The 19,278-nt window shown below is 44.7% G+C and overlaps 2 protein-coding genes across 7 annotated transcripts in view; one reads left to right on the forward strand and one right to left on the reverse strand.

Annotated features, from left to right (window-relative positions):
• Positions 1–111: 111 nt before the first annotated feature.
• On the reverse strand, positions 112–13,117 carry Dtx3l (deltex E3 ubiquitin ligase 3L). The gene is made up of 5 exons (XM_036203515.1): positions 12,656–13,117; positions 9,942–10,225; positions 6,502–8,058; positions 5,638–5,855; positions 112–572 (listed from the first exon to the last, which is right to left on the reverse strand). The coding sequence occupies exons 1-5, from the start codon at positions 12,837–12,839 to the stop codon at positions 503–505; spliced, it is 2,313 nt and encodes a 770-aa protein (XP_036059408.1). The 5' UTR covers positions 12,840–13,117; the 3' UTR covers positions 112–502.
• The window catches only part of Parp9 (poly(ADP-ribose) polymerase family member 9), a 36,892-nt gene continuing 30,023 nt past the window's right edge, over positions 12,410–19,278 (forward strand). The window contains exons 1-6 of one of the 6 annotated variants that reach the window (XM_036203510.1): positions 12,410–12,478; positions 12,669–13,024; positions 13,801–13,847; positions 14,190–14,312; positions 16,055–16,150; positions 18,174–18,207. In XM_036203510.1, coding sequence (XP_036059403.1) covers positions 16,136–16,150; positions 18,174–18,207 — 49 coding nt within the window. In that variant the 5' untranslated portion in view covers positions 12,410–12,478; positions 12,669–13,024; positions 13,801–13,847; positions 14,190–14,312; positions 16,055–16,135. The other 5 variants (XM_036203509.1, XM_036203513.1, XM_036203511.1 and 2 more) reach the window with 5 other exon arrangements.

Raw genomic sequence — 19,278 nt, forward strand, 5'->3', positions numbered from 1 at the left:
CAGATCAGGCTGTCTTGGAACTCACAGAAATCACCTGCCTCTGCCTCCCAAGTACTGGCATTAAAGGCGTGCACCATCATGCCCCCATGCACCCGATTTCTTGAGACAAGGTCTCTCAGTGAACCTGGAGCTCATGGTTTTGGCTAGACTAGCTGGCCAGTATGCTCCAGGAATCCTCCCGTCTCCACTCACCGGTGCTAAGATTCCAAGCGTATGGCATCACACCAGATTCTTTTGCATGGCTGCTGCTGCTCTGAGCTCATGTCTTCACACCTTATGGATGACCTCCCCATGCCCTTTATATTTTGCCTTCCATGAAACAGTAACACTCGAGAAATGACTGGCAAGCAGACTTCTGCTTTTATAGAAACTACATCTACTTAACACACACACAAAAAAAAACGCTATAGTTTTCTAAAAAGATTTAGGCCTGTACTATACAACCTCCTGACACACTTCTTTTGAAAGTGGACAGACATCTTCTCCGTGCTTTCAATTCCAATTACTCAATTCCTTTCGCTTTCAGCTCCTCCTTGACACGTTTCAGGTAATTAGGATCAGGGTAGCCAAAACTGCATGAAGGAAAAAAGAATCCCTTTAGTTGTTTTTTTTCCCCAGATAATTCTTAAGAATCAGTACAACAGCCGGGTATGGTGGCACAGGCCTTTATTCCCAGCACTCTGAGGGTGACAAGATCTCTGTGAGTTTGAGGCCAGCCTGGGCCACACAGTGAGATCCCGTCTCAAAACAACAACAACCAAATCTGTACAGTTTGCATTTTAGCATCTAGTGTTCTGGGTCCCTACCCCTCAGGCAATCCAGACAGTGACTGGTATCTAGTCACTTACGTGCCCAGCTGACTGACCAGCATCTGTTTTTCAGCCAGATTGCTCATATTTGCTGTGGATATCACTCTATACAAATAAAATGCTGTTTGGCCAGTGGCCAGGCAGGAAGTATAGGCGGGACAAGAGAGAAGAGAATTTTGGGAAGTAGAAGGCTGAAGAGAGACACCGCCAGCCGCTGCCATGAAAAGCAACATGTAAAGACACTGGTAAGCCACAAGCCATGTGGCAAAGTATAGACTAGCAGAAATGGGTTAATTTAAGATAGAAAATGTAGATAACAAGCAGCCTGCCACGGCCACACAGTTTGTAAGCGATATAAGTTTTTGTGTGCTTTCTTGGTTGGGTCTGAGCGACTGTGGGACTGGTGGGTAAGAGAGATTTGTCCTGACTGGGCCAGGCAGAAAAACTCTAACTACAAATGGCGCCCAACGTGGGGCAAGAATTTCCACCTAAAACCTAAAAAAAAAGATTCTAAAACGGAGCTAAAAACAGCTTCCTAGTTGTCTCTCTCAAGTTAGCGGCAGCCTGCCGGTTTGAGCTACTATGGCGGGTTCCTGGCGTGTGCGTCTGACCTGCAGTGTGGCGGGAATGAGGAGTCTGCAAGCGGCACTTTGCTCTGCTGCATGGTGGATTTAGCCTTTTCCAGTTAAAAAAAAGAGTTTCTGGGCTATGCGCTGCATTGATAGAACTGCTTCTGATAGTTGATGGTACACATGGCTCCAGACCCAGAGCTGTAACCAGTACCACCGCCACTTTGGAAAGCTGAGGTGGGCGGAGCCAGCAGCCACAGTGGTGTTTCAGTCTTACAAAGATAAATATTACACAGAAAATATGTTTCGCCTTGTCTTTGCGATTTTTAACTACAGAGAAAGATTTGATCGTAAAAGCTGTTGAGTTAAACAAATATGTAAATTTTAAAGATACCTTGACTTCAAAATTTGGATATAAAGATATGTTGCTTTAAAAAAGAGTCTCTGCTTTTGTTTCCACAGAAAGCCAGAGGCTGTGGATTTGTTCCAGATTAAGATATATCAGGTTTGATCAGCCAAGACCACCTGAATGGTCTCCGATGACACCATGGCCCAGATGATCCAACATCCAGAATGGTTTCAAGGCAACTGGCTCAGAGGTTCACCCTCATGGACTACTCCATTATCCTAAAATTTTCTTTGTGTCCCCATAAAATACAGCGCCCCCCTCCAGCAGGAAATAGTAAAAAAAACTACGCCCACATTCCCAAAATTATCAAGCTGGCTTTGGAGATGGAATTGGCTCACTCCTTCTCTAAACCCAGACATATTGCTAAAAAAAATGGTTAAGAGATTCTTGTGTCCCAAATCAGAAGAGCCCTCTGATGTGGGACAAAAAAAAAACCAATATTTTTCTTTAAAACAAGTTGATTATAAATGAGATCTCTTTCTAAAGAAGAAAGGGGGATATGATATAGATATAATACGATGAAGGGTAGATTAGGGAACTTACTTCTAAAGAACAACAACTTGTTTAAAATGTTTTACATTGGTATAGATTTTAGTCTATTGATACAAACAAAGTTAATTTTGTTATACTATGTGTATATTTCTACTCATATTTAAGGTATTATGTTTGTATAGCTCATTTAAAATTGTAATGGACAATTAAAAATAGATTAATAATTAATCATCTGTGATAATCATACTCATAGCCATGTTAGTTAAGTCTTCTAGGTATACATAGAGATATTTCAGATAGATAGGTAATCTTCAAATACTTCAAAGACCTTCAAAATATGACATTTAAAATATTTTTAAAATTTAGACTTTCTGGACAATGAGACATGTCTGTTCCTGACAGCACCGATTTACTTCAGAGAGGAAGATGGGCATTGAAGACACTTCATATCTTATCTTCACCTTGGCAAGCCACTGGGACAAGAAACTGTTCTTGCCTGGACTGCTTGATCAACTGGACATGCAGGACCCATAGGAAGGTGACCACTAAACTTTGCTTGACAAAATGGTCCTTGACGGTCCTGCTTCGCAGAGGAAACTGCCAGACATTCTACAGGACACTGAGAGAAGTGACCAAGAGACTCTAGCCCTGTGGGCTGAAGACAAATGCCCCAACATTACAAAGGAACATTAGGTGACTGTTCAGGCTGCCAGATGTCTCTGTCTATCCTGCAAGACTCCCAAAAGTTGCTTGCATCCTTTTCCCGGTTCTCAGGTAATATTATATCCTTCTGAGGTCTTTGATGTGGTTAAAGACTAGATAGTTATAATTTCCTCAATTATGATAAAAGATAAGTTAGATATAAAAGCTTGGACTCACAAATATAAGATAGATAAAATATCTTCTTTAATATTGTAACTGTAATTCTTGTTTGATGATTGTTTTGTTATATGTAATTGTACTATGTAAAAGTTAAAACCTTCCTTTAAAAAAAAAAAAAGAAAAGGGGAAGTGCTGTGGATATCACTCTATACAAATAAAATGCTGTTTGGCCAGTGGCCAGGCAGGAAGTATAGGCGGGACAAGAGAGAAGAGAATTCTGGGAAGTAGAAGGCTGAAGAGAGACACCGCCAGCCGCTGCCATGAAAAGCAACATGTAAAGACACTGGTAAGCCACAAGCCATGTGGCAAAGTATAGACTAGCAGAAATGGGTTAATTTAAGATAGAAAATGTAGATAACAAGCAGCCTGCCACGGCCACACAGTTTGTAAGCGATATAAGTTTTTGTGTGCTTTCTTGGTTGGGTCTGAGCGACTGTGGGACTGGTGGGTAAGAGAGATTTGTCCTGACTGGGCCAGGCAGGAAAACTCTAACTACACATATTCTTAGTTTATTCTAAGCACTGATGCACGTAATGTTATAAATGCCATATTCTACAGAAAAGGTAATCATACGACAGTAGGATTTTCAAATTGAGAGATCTGAAAAGGTCTCAGGATATATTTCTTTTGGATGCCACGAGCAGAGGAATTCCGAGTTTTATAAGGTAGAATCAGATTACAGATTTCCTGGAATACATCTCCCTGCCCCCATCTTGGGACTCTATAACTAAGACTTTTTGCTACCATGTATCAGCCGTGTAAATTTAGCATCTTTTTGGACCGAGGGGAAGACAGGAGTGAGGGAGGAGAGTAAGATGACCTTAAAAGAAATCAAAGCAGGGCTGGAAAGATGGCTCAGTGGTTAAGAGCACAGGCTGCTTTTCCAGAGGACCCTGGTTCAATTCCCAACTCCCACATGGCAGCTCACACCTGTCTGTAACTTCAGGGGATCTGACCCCTTCACACAGACATAAATGTAGGCAAAACACTAATGTACATAAAAAGAAATAAATCTAAAAAACAAAAAAAGAAGTCAAAGCAAATAACATTCCTAGGATCTACCTTTCAAATTGATATGAAAGCCTAAACTAAATCAACTTGGATATCATTCATCTTGGATTCTGAAATCCCCTTTTATTTATTTATTTTTTGTCAAGACAAGGTTTCTCTGTGATAACCCTGGCTGGCTGTCCTGGAACTGACTCTGTAGACCAGGCTGGCCTCAAATTCAGAGATTTGCCTGCCTCTGCCTCCTGAGTACTGGGATTAAAGGCATGCACCACCACTGTCCAGCTTTGATACAAAATTTAATAACCAAGTCATACCTTAAGAATGGTGGAGTAGAGGCCAGGGGTGGTGGCACTTGGGAGGTAGAGGCAGGTGGATCTCTGTGAGTTTGAGGCCATCCTGGTCTACAGAGTGAGTTCCAGTATAGGCTCCAAAGCTATACAGAGAAACCCTGTCTTGAAAAACCAAAACAATAATAATAAAAAATAAATAAAAAGGTGGAGTAGAAGGTTGGGGAAACCAATTTCTTGTTTTCAAGACTGTTTCTCCACATATCCCTGGCTGTGCTGGTACTCTCTCTGTTGGCCTCAATCTCAGAGTTCTACCTGCCTCTGCCTCTCAAATTCTGGGATTAAAGGCATGCACCACCACTGCCTGGCTGGGACCAATGTTTTATCTTTGAAATTACCATTATGGATTAGTATCTTGCTATGTGTGCTGTCTAGAATTTGATGTCAACTTGATACAAGTTGGAGTCATCAGAGAGGAGGAAGTCTCACTTGAGAAAGTTCCTCCTGGGGTGGCGGCGGCACACAATTTTAATCTTAGCACAGAGGCAGGCTGGCCTGGTCTACAAAGTGAGTTCTAGGACAGCCAGGGTTACACAGAGAAATTGCCTCCATAAGAACGGGCTGTTGGGGCTGGAGGGATGGCTCAGAGGTTAAGAACACTGGCAGTTCTTCCAGAGGTCCTAAGTTCAATTCCCAGCACCCATATGGTGGCTCACAACCATCTGTAATGAGATCTGGCTCCCTCTTCTGTCCTGCAGGGATATGTGCAGACAGAACACTGTATACATAATGAATAAATAAATCTTTAAAAAACCAAAAAAACAAAAAAAACAGGCTGTTGGCACATCTGTAGCGAATTTTCTTAATTAGTGATTGGTGTGGGAAGAGGCCAGCCTGTTATCAGTGGTGCCACCCCTGAGCTGGTGGTCCTGGGTTCTATAAGAAAGCAGTCTGAGCAAACCATGGGGAGTATGTCAGTAAGCAGCACTCCTATTCAGGATATGTCAAATAAACCCTTTTTTCCCTAAATTGCTTTTGGTCATCCCAGCAACACTAACTTGAAGACACAGGGCTAACATCTACTGCTAGAATGGCTTTTCACACCCACAGCCTCAAACTGCAGTACTTGACAACCCTATACTTTGTTCAGCAACCATTACATTTCAAAAGGCTCTTACTTTTCTGGCCCTCCAAACGTGGATGTTTTGTGATGGATGTCATTCCATGTAATAACATCCGAGGCTCCTGATACTCGAGAGTACCCTATTGTGAAAATCAGCCTTTTTTTAAAGGCTTCGTGGAGCAGATCCAAGACCTTTCTTCCCTCTTCATTGTTAGGCAAGTATGCTGTTCGATGTGTTCCAGGATAGGATTTTCCTGGGTTTGGGTGCTCATTCTGTATGAAGAAAAGAAAATGTTATATTAAAAAATGGTATGTCTCTGAATTTTATTATACTAAAGGTGTGTTTATTGGAGGTGAAGCCGATTGAAAGCCACCCCCCCCCAAAACTGTTTTGCTCATATTCTGAATAATTCACAGTTCTCTTCAAATTACATTAGCTACCCAACTCCTCCCATCCTAGCATATGCTCTTTACCTTTAAAAAAAACATGAGGGTTGGAGAGATGGCTCAGAGGTTAAGAGCACTGGCTGCTCTTCCTGAGGTCCTGAGTTCAAGTCCCAGCAACTACATGGTGGCTTACTACCATGTATAATGAGATCTGGTGCCCTCTTCTAGCATGCAGGCAAAACACTATATAATAATAAATAAATAAAATCTTTAAAAAAAAAAAAAAAAGACATGAAAAGCTAGAGGTGTAGCTCAATAGTACTTGCTTGGTATGCACAAGATGTTGGGTTCAGTCCCCAACACAGTGAAAATAGTTTAAAAGGCATGTGAATTGTAAGCAAACAATATGAACTTTGCCTCTATCTATTATGTCCCTACCCACAATCACAGAATGGTTTCCTGGGAAAGTCATTACTTAAGAGGCTACAAGACGACCCCTTGGGCACTGGTCATTCTAGTGTAGCACACTTACTGTTTGGATGCCACTTTTCATATTATAGTGAATCACAATGGTGCCACAGTCTTCATAGCCTGGAAGGGACTGTCTTAAAGTGCTGAAAGTCATGATTCCATCTGGCTGGTTCCCTTTCTGGATACCGTAGGAAATCTGACACACAGGACAGACAGGCTTGATTGACAAGGCTTTGGTGATACAAGGGGTGCAGAATTCATGCTTGCACTTAGGGAGCACATGCTTGTTGCTAATGGTATCCATGCAGATGGCACAGTAGTCATTTTCGCTCTTCTCCTTCGAGGCCCCAGAGCTATTGGCAGAACCTCTGAGAGGAGGTAAAGCCGAATGTGAGTCATCCCTGTCGATATCCATGGGTGTTTCATGATCCCCATTTATTTTCTCTCCAGACGGTGGGGACAGTCCCACCCTTTTGAAGACATACTGCTTTGCCTGCGCAAGCTGATTCGGCAAACCAATCAAAGTCATTGACTCTTGAGACATCACGAAGTGTACACTTGGGTGCTTTTTTTTTAAGTCATCGACAAACTTGGTCTTGTGTAAGTGAGCTTTCCCCTTGCCCAAGTGTTTCAGTGGCAGGAAGTCTGTCCTCAGCTGGCACGTGGCATGTTGGAAGGCGTCAGTGAAACTTTCGTAAGAGTGTACAGACAGATCAACCTCCTTATCCTTGGTGTCAAATAGGATGCAGGTTTTCTGGCCTTTCTCCTGGATTTTGCTGCAAGTATTATACTTCTGCTCTATCTCTGAGATTTCCTGGAGCAATTCAGGTTTTAGAAGCTTAAAGTGAGTCGAATCAACTTCAATCCCTGTCTTGTAACCAGACGCCATTATTTTCACGGGTGTCTTGAGGGAAGTTTGGGAGACTTTTGCTTTGGCGGCGGAAATGTCAGCTTGAGAGCCCAGGAGAGTTAGCATTTCCCCTGTCCCCTTTATCAGGAGCTTTGGAAAGCAGCCCTTCAGCTCCTGTCTGAGTTCCTTTGCTTTCTGAGGGTCCTCTAAAGAGACACAATCTTGCTTCAGAGCCTGGGTGCATTTCTGAAAGTCTTTGACAAAAGACTCACAGGCTGCTTCGAAGTGTAAGTTGTCTGATTGTCTGGATGTAAAGCGTACAGAGACCATATTGGGAGCACTATCTCGGATTTCAATGTTTACACCAAATTTTTTCTCTATGGACTGTATTCTACCAGGATAGGTATGTCTGAAATATTCAAGGAGAAGCGCGGAAACTTCAAAACAGTTCTTTAAAACATCTTCTAACTTGGCTTTTGGTTCCGAAGAGGAAAAGCCTCTGACCTGGTCTTGCTGGTTGGGTGGCTCTCTCTCCACATCAGAAGTGGGGTATTTTTGTGGGGGGTACTTCTGTTTCTGCTCACTTTCCAAAAGCTGCATGCTCAAAAAGTGATGTATCTTCTCAATATCTCTGAAGTTGCCACACACCTTCGCAATTCCGTCATCACCCTCCACGCTTCTGATGCCAGGGCAGACAGCAGCTATGCATGCCCTCTGCTCTCTGGAGAGCAGTTCACAGTTCAGCTCAGCCGTCACAGCAAGAAAGACCTGGATGTTTAAAAGGCACAGGTACAAATAAGATCTCTCGGATATCTAATCCCCTTTTCAGGAAGACACCCAGGAACTACGCAAATGACCACAATCTTTTTTCTTTTTTCTTAGCATGGGCTGACTCCTTTAAGTCCTCTGAGAAGTGCAGTCTGCTATGAGCCAGGTTTGTCAGCCCTGTGTGCACATTACAGTCACCTTGGGGAAGTTTAAAGGTGAATTAAACAAAGAAAGTCAAGGCCAGGGCTCATAGAAGAGGCTCATAGAACTGGTTTGCAATGAAGCACGAACATTTTCTAAAACTCTGTGCCCAAGAGATCTGTGTCTAGAGCTACAATTAGCTTGACCTTGGGGACTAACAGTGAATATAAGACATCGCTGCTCTCCATGAAGTTGCTGTGGTCCTCTAGAAAGAGTTAGGTAGTTCTAAATCCAAGAAAGATTCTTGGCCCCACCCCATGTCAATATGCTTTTTTTTTTTTTTCTCACTTACCCTCTTACTTCAAGAAACCCCTTAAAACACTTAATTCATGCAAAGTTACTAAGTCCTTTTAGACCTTGGTTTTTAGAAGTTTAGTGATGCGATAGAAATACCAGATTTGGATAAAAAGGATATAGGCATATTGAATATAATATAAAAGCCAAATGTCTAACGATTTGTTCCCACTCAAGGTTTTTGCAGATAAGCTTTAATCCACACTGAGTATTCTTTCTCTAGATTAGAGCTTCAAGATGTTTCCAAAAACTCAGCCTCTTTGTCCTTCTGTCAGGACCTTTTAGAGTCCAGGTCATTGTCATCATCCACCTGGCTCACTGCAGCCTCTGACCTTTCGGCCTGGCCCCTTCCCATACTGGTGCTTCAACCCAGCACCCTGATGGATTCTTTACAAATGCAATCCAGGGGCTGGAGAGATGGCACGGGCTGCTCTTCCAGAGGACCTGAGTTCAGCTCCCACAACTATCTATAGTGGGATCTGATGCTCTTTTCTGGCATGAAGTCATGCATGCAGATAGAGCACTCCTATAACTAAAATATAAAAATAAATGCAATCCGGGTTTCTCACCATCAGGCCCAAACCCTTTCAGGTTCCTAGCTTTTTCCTCTGCTCACTACCTCGCCCCCCACCCCAACACCCCTTGCCTCACTGAAGCTTCAGTTCTTCTGAGGCCTATGTGTGTGCTTCCCTCAGCCTAGAATGTTACTACAAAACCAAGATGCTAGGTCTTTTAATTTACTCATATTCCTTAGCTGAAGCATCATTTGTGTGTGTGTGTGTGTTTACACCCTATTTGTGATAGTGGCTCTGTCCCTGTCTCTTAGCCTTTCTTCTTCCCACACTTGTCACTGGAAAGAATTTTATTATACATCTATTTACTATTCTTTGTTTCCCTTACTAGATGTGAAGGGCCCTAAGAGCAGTTCACAATGTGCCTGTGGCCCCAGCGCCTACAACAGTGCCTGGCACATAGTAAGCAGTCCCTACCTATTTGTTTGAATGCATTTTTTTTAATGGCTGGTGCCTTCTCCTCATTTAAGCCTCAGGCTAAATGTCACCTCAGCAAGAAGGTCTCCCATCTTGCCCTTGCATGCCCTCACCCTGTTCCTCTCTAAGGCAAAACTCCCCTTTTTATTTTCCTAGCATGTCTCTGTCTTTGAAGTACTTATCCTCAGTTCATTTAATTGCTCATGGTCTGTGTACGTCCTTACCCCAATATGGGCTGCACAAGGACAGGAATCTTGTCCCTGCTTATTCACTTCTTTCTGTAGCCCAGTACCTAGACTGGAGCTAGTCCCGGCATAAGGCTGTTGGACCCAAAAGGGCAGAAGTGGTGACCACAAAGGCAGTTGTAGAAACAGTGCCAGCTCCTCTGTCAACACTCACCTTTTGGACAATAGAGTCAGCAGAGTTAGAAACAGGCTCTTCATCAGACAGTGCTTCAACCAGAGAGTGTGTCAAAGATGGAAGTCTGGAGCTGGGTGTCTCAGCTGACGACTGTGTCAAAGATGGGGGTCTGGAGCTGGGTGTCTCTGCTGATGACTGTGTCAAAGATGGGGGTCTGGAGCTTGGGTCTTCTACTGGCTTTTTAATGGTTTCCAGAATAATGGGCACAGGTTTGCCATCAATCAACATCTGGTGCTCCCCCTGTTCCAGTACTCTCTCCTTAGCTTCAGGAAGACATTAAACACACACATTCACACAGAAATGAGAGAGAATTTACAGACTACCTTCAGGGTCCTCCCTGGGTTGATCTAGGAACTTCCAAGGACACCAGATTCCAGAGATGTCCTTATAGGCTTAGGACTTTCACACAAGCTACCCATATTCTCCCATGTGCTTTTTGTTTGCTTGTTTTTTATTTCTTTGTTTTTTGAGATAGAGTCTCACTATGTAGTTCTGGCTGTTCTGGAACTCCCTATATAGATCAGGCTGGCCTTGAACTCACAAACATCTGCCTGTCTCTGCCACCAGAGCGCTGGGATTAAAGGCACGTGTCACCACACTGGCCTTCCATACCTTCTAAGAATCTCTAGATGGCTTTAATCCCTCACACAAGGTAAACACTATGGAAATACACGTTAGGTTGTATTGTTTAGGTGGATGAATCCTAGGATGTGGGACCATTGTGTAAGTTTCCTCCAATGGAAACATTCCATCCTGTGGGGAAGCTCCTAAAGCAGGAAGGTAAACAACTTAAACTAGCTTCAGGAAGTCCCTGAAACTGACCAGATTCACTAGGCCCCAAAGTGGTAGAGTAATCAATAAAGACTGTTGAGAGTCCTTCTGAGACCAGCAGAACAGAGTGGCCACTAAGACCCAGACGAGCCAAGCTGCACTGACTACACCAGACCATCTGCCCGGAAGAAACAGAAACCAACTGAGTTGCCTAGAAGAGGTTTAGACCAGAGAGTCACTAGGAAAGGTCACTGTCCAACCTGTGGAGCTAGCTGCCTGTGAGAGAGCAAAACAAAACTTCATTTGAAAGAAAACTTCATTTCTAGCAATACTAAGACAAAAAGCTGAACCAAGTTCCAGAGACATAAACACCTAGCTAAGACTCTGGTCAAGCCCCCCCCACCCCCAAACAAACACACGGTGTGGGTAGGCTGCTGGCCAAGAAATAGCTAAAACAAAGGCTTAATCCATCAACATCTCCAATAGTACTGGGAGAGTCCCCAACTGTGTTTTGTCTTCTGTAGTTCTTCTCTTGGCTAAACGTTCCTGTTAACTGAAGTATGACCCTGAAATGCAAAGGCTTGCACCCCCTAGCTTGAGATTTTTTTTTCTTTTAAAAACCCTTCACTCTGAGAGCTCAGGGCCGTCCTCCTTCACCTGCATAGGCAGAGTGCTGGACTCAGACGAAGCCCGGGCTTGCTTGTTTTAATAAACCCCTTTGTACTTGCATCGGACATTGGCTCTGTGGTGGTCTTGCTTGGGGTTCTCGAGACACAGGCACAACACCTCCAGACTGTGCAGTGTGCTCCAGGTTCCTGGCTTTTGTGAGCTGTCAGCCATGCTGGGTGGGCTCTGGTGATGCAGCTGTCTTTGAGTTATTTCTGTTCCTGTGAGTAACCCCTCACCCATATTCCTGTAAGGAACCCCAATAAAAATCATTGGTTCACCAAATTGGGCTTTGGTGGTATTCTTCCTTTGGTCTGTTGTCGGCTCCCTATCTGAGGTGAGTAGATGTGTGTGTTGTGTCTCCCCCAGGAAAAGTTTTGTCTCACAGTAAGAACAAAAGTATACAGAGGACCTGAGCAGTTGTGTCTGGCATTCTGGAATAGCAGGTTGTTGATGGGAGAAAGTTATTCAGAACTCAAAAGCAGGCAGTTTAAGTTTTACTGAAGAACATCTTTGGTTATTAGAAGTCATGTTTCCATTCTGGGCATGGTACTATACACCCCTAATCCTAGCATTTAATGGTAGAGGTGGGGGGGGGGTGACGAGTTCAAGGCCAGCCAAGGGTACATGAGACCCTGTCTCAAAGGGGTGAAGAAGCCTATGCTTCTGTAATGGTCTCAAATCTCTCAATGACATAGAATAATATTTATTGCACAGTTAAGTGGGGAAACCCCTGCCAAACCAAGAATCCAAAAGTTTAGAGTGATTTAAATGTATATGCATGAGCTGATTCACAGAAAAGAATACATGAAAATGTTCCCATTGTGTATTTTTTTTAAACTGACCATATCTTATTTTGTAATCTTTAAAAACAAGGCAATGGAATCATTATTTACAACAGGAAAGTGGTTTGGGGTGTAGCTCGGTTGGTGGAGCACTTGCCTAGCTAGCACAGGGCCCTGGGTTTCCGCCCCAATCCCCACCCCCACACTTTCTTTTCTCCTCTCAATTCGGTCTGCTGGGAAATTGGGCAACTCGGAGAGCAAATGGAAAGTATCCCTAGGAAGCAGCCAAACCAGGTCAGAGGCTGGGCACATCTAAGGCGCTCTCCCCCACTGTGGGAGGGAGGAAGTCCACGGGCGACAGCGTCCCCTACAGGCAGTGCCGCACTCTCGTGGGCTCTCCTCGGAAGCATGAATGGGTGGTCTGTTTGGAAACCTGGTCCGCCTTTGCACCCGACCCTTGTCCCGGCTCACCTGCCCTTTCTAGGAACTTCACCTCGAAGGTGTCTGGGGCGCTGGGACCCACGGGCTGGACAGAGCACTCCCCGCCTCCGGAGGCCCGGCTCTGGAAGTATTTCTCTAGCTTCCTGTGTGCCCAGGGGATGGCCTCCGGCAGCCGCGCGAGTAGCGGGGACGGCGGGCAGGAGCTGGAGGCCATGGCTGTCGGCGTCTGGCTCGCGTGGGGGCTCAGGGACTTTGCACAGCCCGGACAGAGCAAAGGCGCGTCCTGCCCCAGAGACACAAGCTGCAAAGTTTCAGTTTCGTTTCCCAGGAGGTCCCTCCCTGTTCCCCGCAGAGCCACCTCCTCCTCCTTTCTCTGTAGTCTCCTAGGGCTGTCGCCCGGTGAGTAGTTTGTACCCCGGGCGGTGGGCTCTTGGGGGAAGTAATTTCTCCGGGGTCGCAGATCGCTTTCTTTTGCAAAATCGGAAGAGTGGCGGGAACCGGGATCCCAGAGCCAAGCCTCCTAAGGGAGGGTGTAGCGGATAGAGGGGTAAAAAGTTTCCCCTTTGTTTGTGCTCTTTGAAACCATTGTTATGTTAATGTTTTTCTGAAATGCGATTCGGAATTCCTGTTATAGTTAACCTGATTTCTTTGAAGTTGAGGGCGTTTACCTGCTTGGTGAACTGTTATGTTAGATGGGCACTTCAGGAATTTTCTGCTCTGGGTCCTTAAGTTAGCCAAAAGCACAGATCTGCTTGCTGGCCAGCGTCCCTAGAGAGTGAGTAGATAGGCACCTGACCACAAGAGTAGGTACTGTGAGCAAAGCAAAAGTCAAGGGCCTTCAAGAGCTGAGTTCAACCAGAATTTTAAGGTGAGGTGGGGGAAGGGAAGACAGTACCCCAGACTGGGAGAGCAATAGTCTGAAGTCCTGGAGGGCTCAGTCCCAGGCCTGGGAGCAGATGAGATGGGTCAGAGAGAGGAAGAAGCAGGGTCTGTGAGATCTATAGTGTCAACAGAACTACAGCGGGGATTATGTGTGTTAACTGTAAAGTTTATCACCATAGTTTAACTTGTATACTAGTTGATGGCTACTAGGTTCATATATTTGAATGCTTAGTCATCAGGGATTGGCACTCTTGGAGAAAGAGTAGGAAGTGTGAACTAATTTTCGTTGTCAGTTTCAGTTTGATTACATTTGGAATCAACTAAAACCCAAACTAGCTGGGTAAGTGCTTGTAAGAAATTTTCTTTCTTTCTTTCCTTTTTTTTTTTTTTTCTGTTTGATTTTCGAGACAAGGTTTCTCTGTGTAACACCCCTAAGCTGTTGTGGAACTGGCTTTGTAAACCAGGCTAGCAGTGAACTCAGAGATCCACCTGCCTCTGCCTCCCCCCTCCCCGAGAGCTGGGATTAAAGGGTTGTGCCATCACACCTGGCTGTGAAGGCTTTTCTTGATTGGATCATTTAAGACGGGCAGACCGACCCTAAATCTGGCCATGCCTCCTGGTAGCAGCCTGTATAAAAGGACAAGGAAAAAGGAAGTTTTTGCTTTTTGTCTGCTTGCTTCAGGACAGACAAGTGCACTGTCTAAAGCAGATGCCCAGCGGCAGTCTCCTAGGAACCTTAGAAGTCTTTCTTCTGTGAAAACAACAGTGCCCTCTGGAGGCAAGGCGGACCTTGTCCCCACAGTGGGTTAGTATTCAACTTACTCAAGGTTTATGACCAACCATGCTCTGCTTTTTCTATTTCGACGACATTATAAATCACACCAGAGACAAGGATAGCAAGTGTAAGGTTTTTTTTTTTTTTTTTTTTTGAGCTGAGGATCGAACCCAGGGCCTTGTGCTTGCTAGGCAAGCGCTCTACCACTGAGCTAAATCCCCAACCCGAAACTGTAAGTTTATGAGTCTGTTCATAATCTTTTGTTTTTACCTACTAGGCTAAAACCATGAGAAGAGTTTCCAACTTTGATTTAGATACCCTTAGGTCAGAGTTGTTTATCACAGATTCAGCAGAACAGACTGCATGCAAGTTCAGGCAGTTTTCTCAAGTCTTCAAACACCCTGTGGGGGAGCTCCACAGCTCATAGGCTGCTGCTCTCTGGATGCCTTGTCCAGGCTCACCACTTTGTTACTGTTTCCTAAATACACCAACATCTTCAGGGCTGACTCCTGTCTCACCTCCCCAGAAGGTAGACAGTAACAGTGGCAAAATGACGTGAGCATCCTCACCATGGACGTGAAAAACTACTAAAGAACAGAAATTTCTTTCAGGTTTCCCTATGGTATATTCTTTTCTTCTTCCTCTCCTCCTCCTCCTCTTCCCCCTCCTCTTCTTCTCGCTTTTTTTTTTTTTTCCAAGACAGGGTTTCTCTGTGTAGTCTTGTTTGTAACTTGGCTGTAATAGCTCTTGCTGTCCTGGAACTCACTTAGTAGACCAGGCTGGCCTCGAACTCACAGAGATCCACCTGCCTCTGCCTCCCATGTGCTGGGACTAAAGGTGTGCGCCACCACGCCTGGTGGTATATTTGTGGTGATATATTGTGTACTTTAATAAAATTTGCCTGAAGACCAGAGGACAGAGCCAGCCACTAGATTAAACATAGATGCCAGGCAGTGGTGGCACACACCTTTAATCCCAGCACTCGAGATCTCATGCCTTTGCTTATGAAGCTTGTGTGCGCGCGCGCGCGCGCGCACACACACACACACACACACACACACGCGCGCGCGCGCGCGCGCGTGTGCCTTTACTCTTAGGAAGTGATGGCTGAGTAGAGAAAGGTAAATAAGGCGTGAGGAGACAAGAACTAGAAGCCTTTTTGGCTGAGGATGTTCATTTGGCTGGAGGCCTATCGGCTGAGGCCTCTTCAGGCTGAGGAGTTGGTGAGGTAAGAGGTGGTGGCTATGGTTTGCTCTGCTTCTTTGATCGTTCAGCTTTCACCCCAGTATTAGGCTCTTTTTTGTTTGTTTGGTTGGTTGTTTTCTTTTCTTTTTTCTCTCCAAGACAGGGTTTCTCTGTGTAGCTTTGGCACTTTTCTGGAACTCACTCTGTAGCCCAGGCTACCCTTGAACTCACAGAGATCCACCTGCCTCTGCCTCCCGAGTGCTGGGATTAAAGGCGTGCGACACTGCCGCCGCCGCTGCTGCCACCACCACCACCCAACTGGCTCTGGGATTTTTAATAAAAGACCATTTAGAAATTTTAGTTACATATATTCTTACAAGATCCCCTCAGCTTTAAAAGCCTTTAATACCAGCATCCAGGAAGCAAAAGATGGTAAATATCTGAGTTTGAAACCAGCCTCTCCTACATAGCAAGTTCCAGAGCAGACAGAGTAACATGATGAGATCCTATCTCAAAAACCATAAAAAGCAAACAAATTCCCTCACCTTTTGGTCAGTGCTTATTGTATTCTTTGTATTTGATCCCAGAAATAGACCATCATCTCCAGGATCAGCAGACTACACTTGAAAACGGTATAAACAGCTAAAGACCCACGTGGGACCTGAAGGATGGCCTTTCACATGGTAAAAACAGAAATACCTTTTTTGTCATGAAGTTCAATTATTACATGAAGAGTTCTTCCTGTAACAGTAAGAAATCTGGGGTCTTCAGTTACACCTAGCATCCTCATGGCTTTACCGTCCCAACAAAAGCTTTTCCTCGGGGCTGGACAGATGGCTCAGTGGTTAAGAGTGTATATTGCTCTTGTAGAGGACCTAGGTTTGGTTCCTAGCACTTACATGGTGGCACACAGTCTTGCCTGTAACTCCAGTTCCAGGGGATCTGATGCCCTCTTTCCAGTCTTTGTTGGCTCCTATGTGCATGTGATATACCCAAACTCACACAGCTTTCTCCTGGGCCTAGAGAGATGACTTAGTGGTTAAGAACACTGGCTGCTCTTCCAAATTAATTCCCAGCACTCACATGGTGACTCATTGTCTGTAACTCTAGTTCCAAGGGATCCGATGCCCTCTTTTGGCCTCTATGGCATACATGTGATGCACAGACATACATTCGGGCAGAACAGCCATACATGTACAATTAAATTAAATTTTTCTAAGTTTTGTCCTCATACTGTGTGAGAAATGGAAAATCAAGAGTATGCTAATATAGTTTAATATGGTGGCATAACTGGAATCATAGCTGTGATTCCAGTACTCAGGAAGCTGGTAGAAGAATCACCACAGGTTCCCGGCCAGCCTGTGCTATGGAGTAAAACTGTGGTGATACATTATGTACCCTAATGAAATTTGCTTGAAGATCAGAGGACAGAACAAGCCACTAAATTAAACATAGATGCCAGGCAGTGGTGGTACACACCTTTAATCCTAGCACTTGGGAGGCAGAGATCTATGTGGATCTCTGTGAGTTCAAAGCCACCCTGGATTACATGAGATTGATTCAGTCTAGGAGAGAAACAGAGCCAGGCAGTGGTGGCACACAGCTTTAATCCCAGTACTTGGGAGTCACATGCCTTTAATTCCAGCACTTGAGATCTCATGCCTTTGCTTGGAAAGCACACATGCCTTTAATCCCAGAACTAAGAAGGAAATGATATGGCTGGGTGGAGAAATGTATATAAGGCGTGAGAGACAGGAACTAAAGCTTTTTGGCTGAGGAAGGTTTTTCAGGCTAAGAAGTCCTAGAGGTAAGAGGTGCTAGTGGCTTGTTCCTTTGTTTTTGTTTTCCTGGAACTCACTCGGTAGCCCAGGCTGGCCTCGAACTCACAGAGATCCACCTGCCTCTGTCTCCCGAGTGCTGGGATTAAAGGCATGTGCCACCACCACCCGGCCGGCTTGTTCCTTTGTGTCTCTGATCTTTCAACATTTACCCCAATATTTGGCTCCAGGTTTTTGTTATTAAAAGACCAATTATGGATATCTGGCAAATTAGAATTCATGTTACATAAAACCCTGTCTCAAAATTCAAAACAAGAAATAATAAGTAATATACTTATCTCATTAGCAGAATCAACTTGGGGATGGATGAGCTTCTTTTAAATGTCATCTCCAGGACTAGGAATGTAACACATTAGGTAAAGGGCTTGCCTACATGCATGTGGCCCTGGCTTCAATTTCCAGGATCACATAAATTGGTAGTGCATAGTAAGTTTGAGGCCAGACTGGTTATCTGAGACCCAGCCGCGGTCACCTCCATGGTGTGTGGATTTTCTTCACTCCATCAGCAGTAATTTTTCAGGATGGGTAAGGAGTGAGCAAGGAATGAAAACCGGAGCGGAGAAAGGCACCTTGTTGGAGTAGATCTGAAAATTCCCACTTCTTATTTGTGTCACGAAACAGGCAAACGGAAATGGGTCCTGACAGATGTGAGGAGGTGCAGCTGGTGAGGCTCATGTCCTCGTGGTTTCTTTTCTGGCTAGGGAAACCCCACTGACTTTGGAAATTGGAGCCTGTCTTGAGAGCTGTGGCTCATTCTGGTTTACACAAACAACCAAAACATTTCCTCCCCGAACCACCACCACCACCACCCCCCCCCCCCCAAATGCAGCTTCAAGCTTTTAAAGGAACCGTTTGCTTTTTTTCACAGGGCTCTGAAGCAGCAGCAAATACGGAAAGACCAGGTATGACTGCCTCACTCTTGCTCTTCTTTAGGAAAGGCTTTGCTCAGCTCTTCCCTCAGTGCAGAAGAGGGCTCCCGGAAGGAGACTGTCCCCCCCTCAGGGACTCAGGTGTGTGACTGCAGGCTCTGTGGAGATGCCAGCCCCCGCTTCGGAAGAGGAACTGCCTCAGAGGCACTGGGACAGCCGAAGATGTCTTCTCTCAGGGTCCCGCTGTCCTTTTCCCTTGTAGGCAGATAGGAGATGCTTCTGACCTGAGCCTGACAGCCAAAATGGGCAGAAAGGGTGACCAAGAGCTGAAAGAGCCAACCTGCCTAATTCTGGGGATGGCCCGATTGAGGTTTCCCATTTAGTGCTCAGGCCAGTTGAGACCAGCTGCTTAGATGTGGCTTCTTTCGGGTAAGAGAGGTCACCAGAAGTCTTTTCTTGGTGGCTCAGACTGGAAATGGAATAAATGTCTATATTTAATCTGTTTTAGGATGCACACTTTCCTGCATTTTAATGTCTCTGAAATGAGCCTGGTTTCACTGACATTAGTTTTCCTTGCTCAGAGGCTGTGCTGGTAACTCATTGAAGAATAGACACTTCCTCTTGGGATTGTTTAGACGAAGAGCAAGCCCAGTATTGAAATCCCCACTTCCCCTCAAGTTCTTCATCTTTCTGAAGTTTGTGGTCTGTAGTCTGTCTCTTGTGTGCATCTGATGTCAGTCCATCCTTGTGGTCTGTCCCTTACAAAGAGCTTCATCATTATTTAATAGCACAGAAAACACAGTATGGTAAAGGAATTAGGAATTATTTTCTAAAAGAATTTTAGAAGGGCAGAAGTCACTTTACTGACCCACAAACAACTGTTCTCAACCTCTGTCCACATGTTGCTTCCAACAATATGAGTTACTTACTTTGTTTAAGGTTGCTTTCAGCCCATTGGCTGCTTTCAGCAAATGATTACCACAGCACACACAGACACACACATATTTCTAGGTCAGGGACATGGAAGAATCGGAGTTTAAGATTAAAGCTATGCATTTAGTTTAGGTTGTAAAAGGGGATTGCATAAGAAGCATGTATACTATA

This window comes from Onychomys torridus, chromosome 12 (assembly GCF_903995425.1).
Source record: "Onychomys torridus chromosome 12, mOncTor1.1, whole genome shotgun sequence".
NCBI lineage: Eukaryota > Metazoa > Chordata > Mammalia > Rodentia > Cricetidae > Onychomys > Onychomys torridus.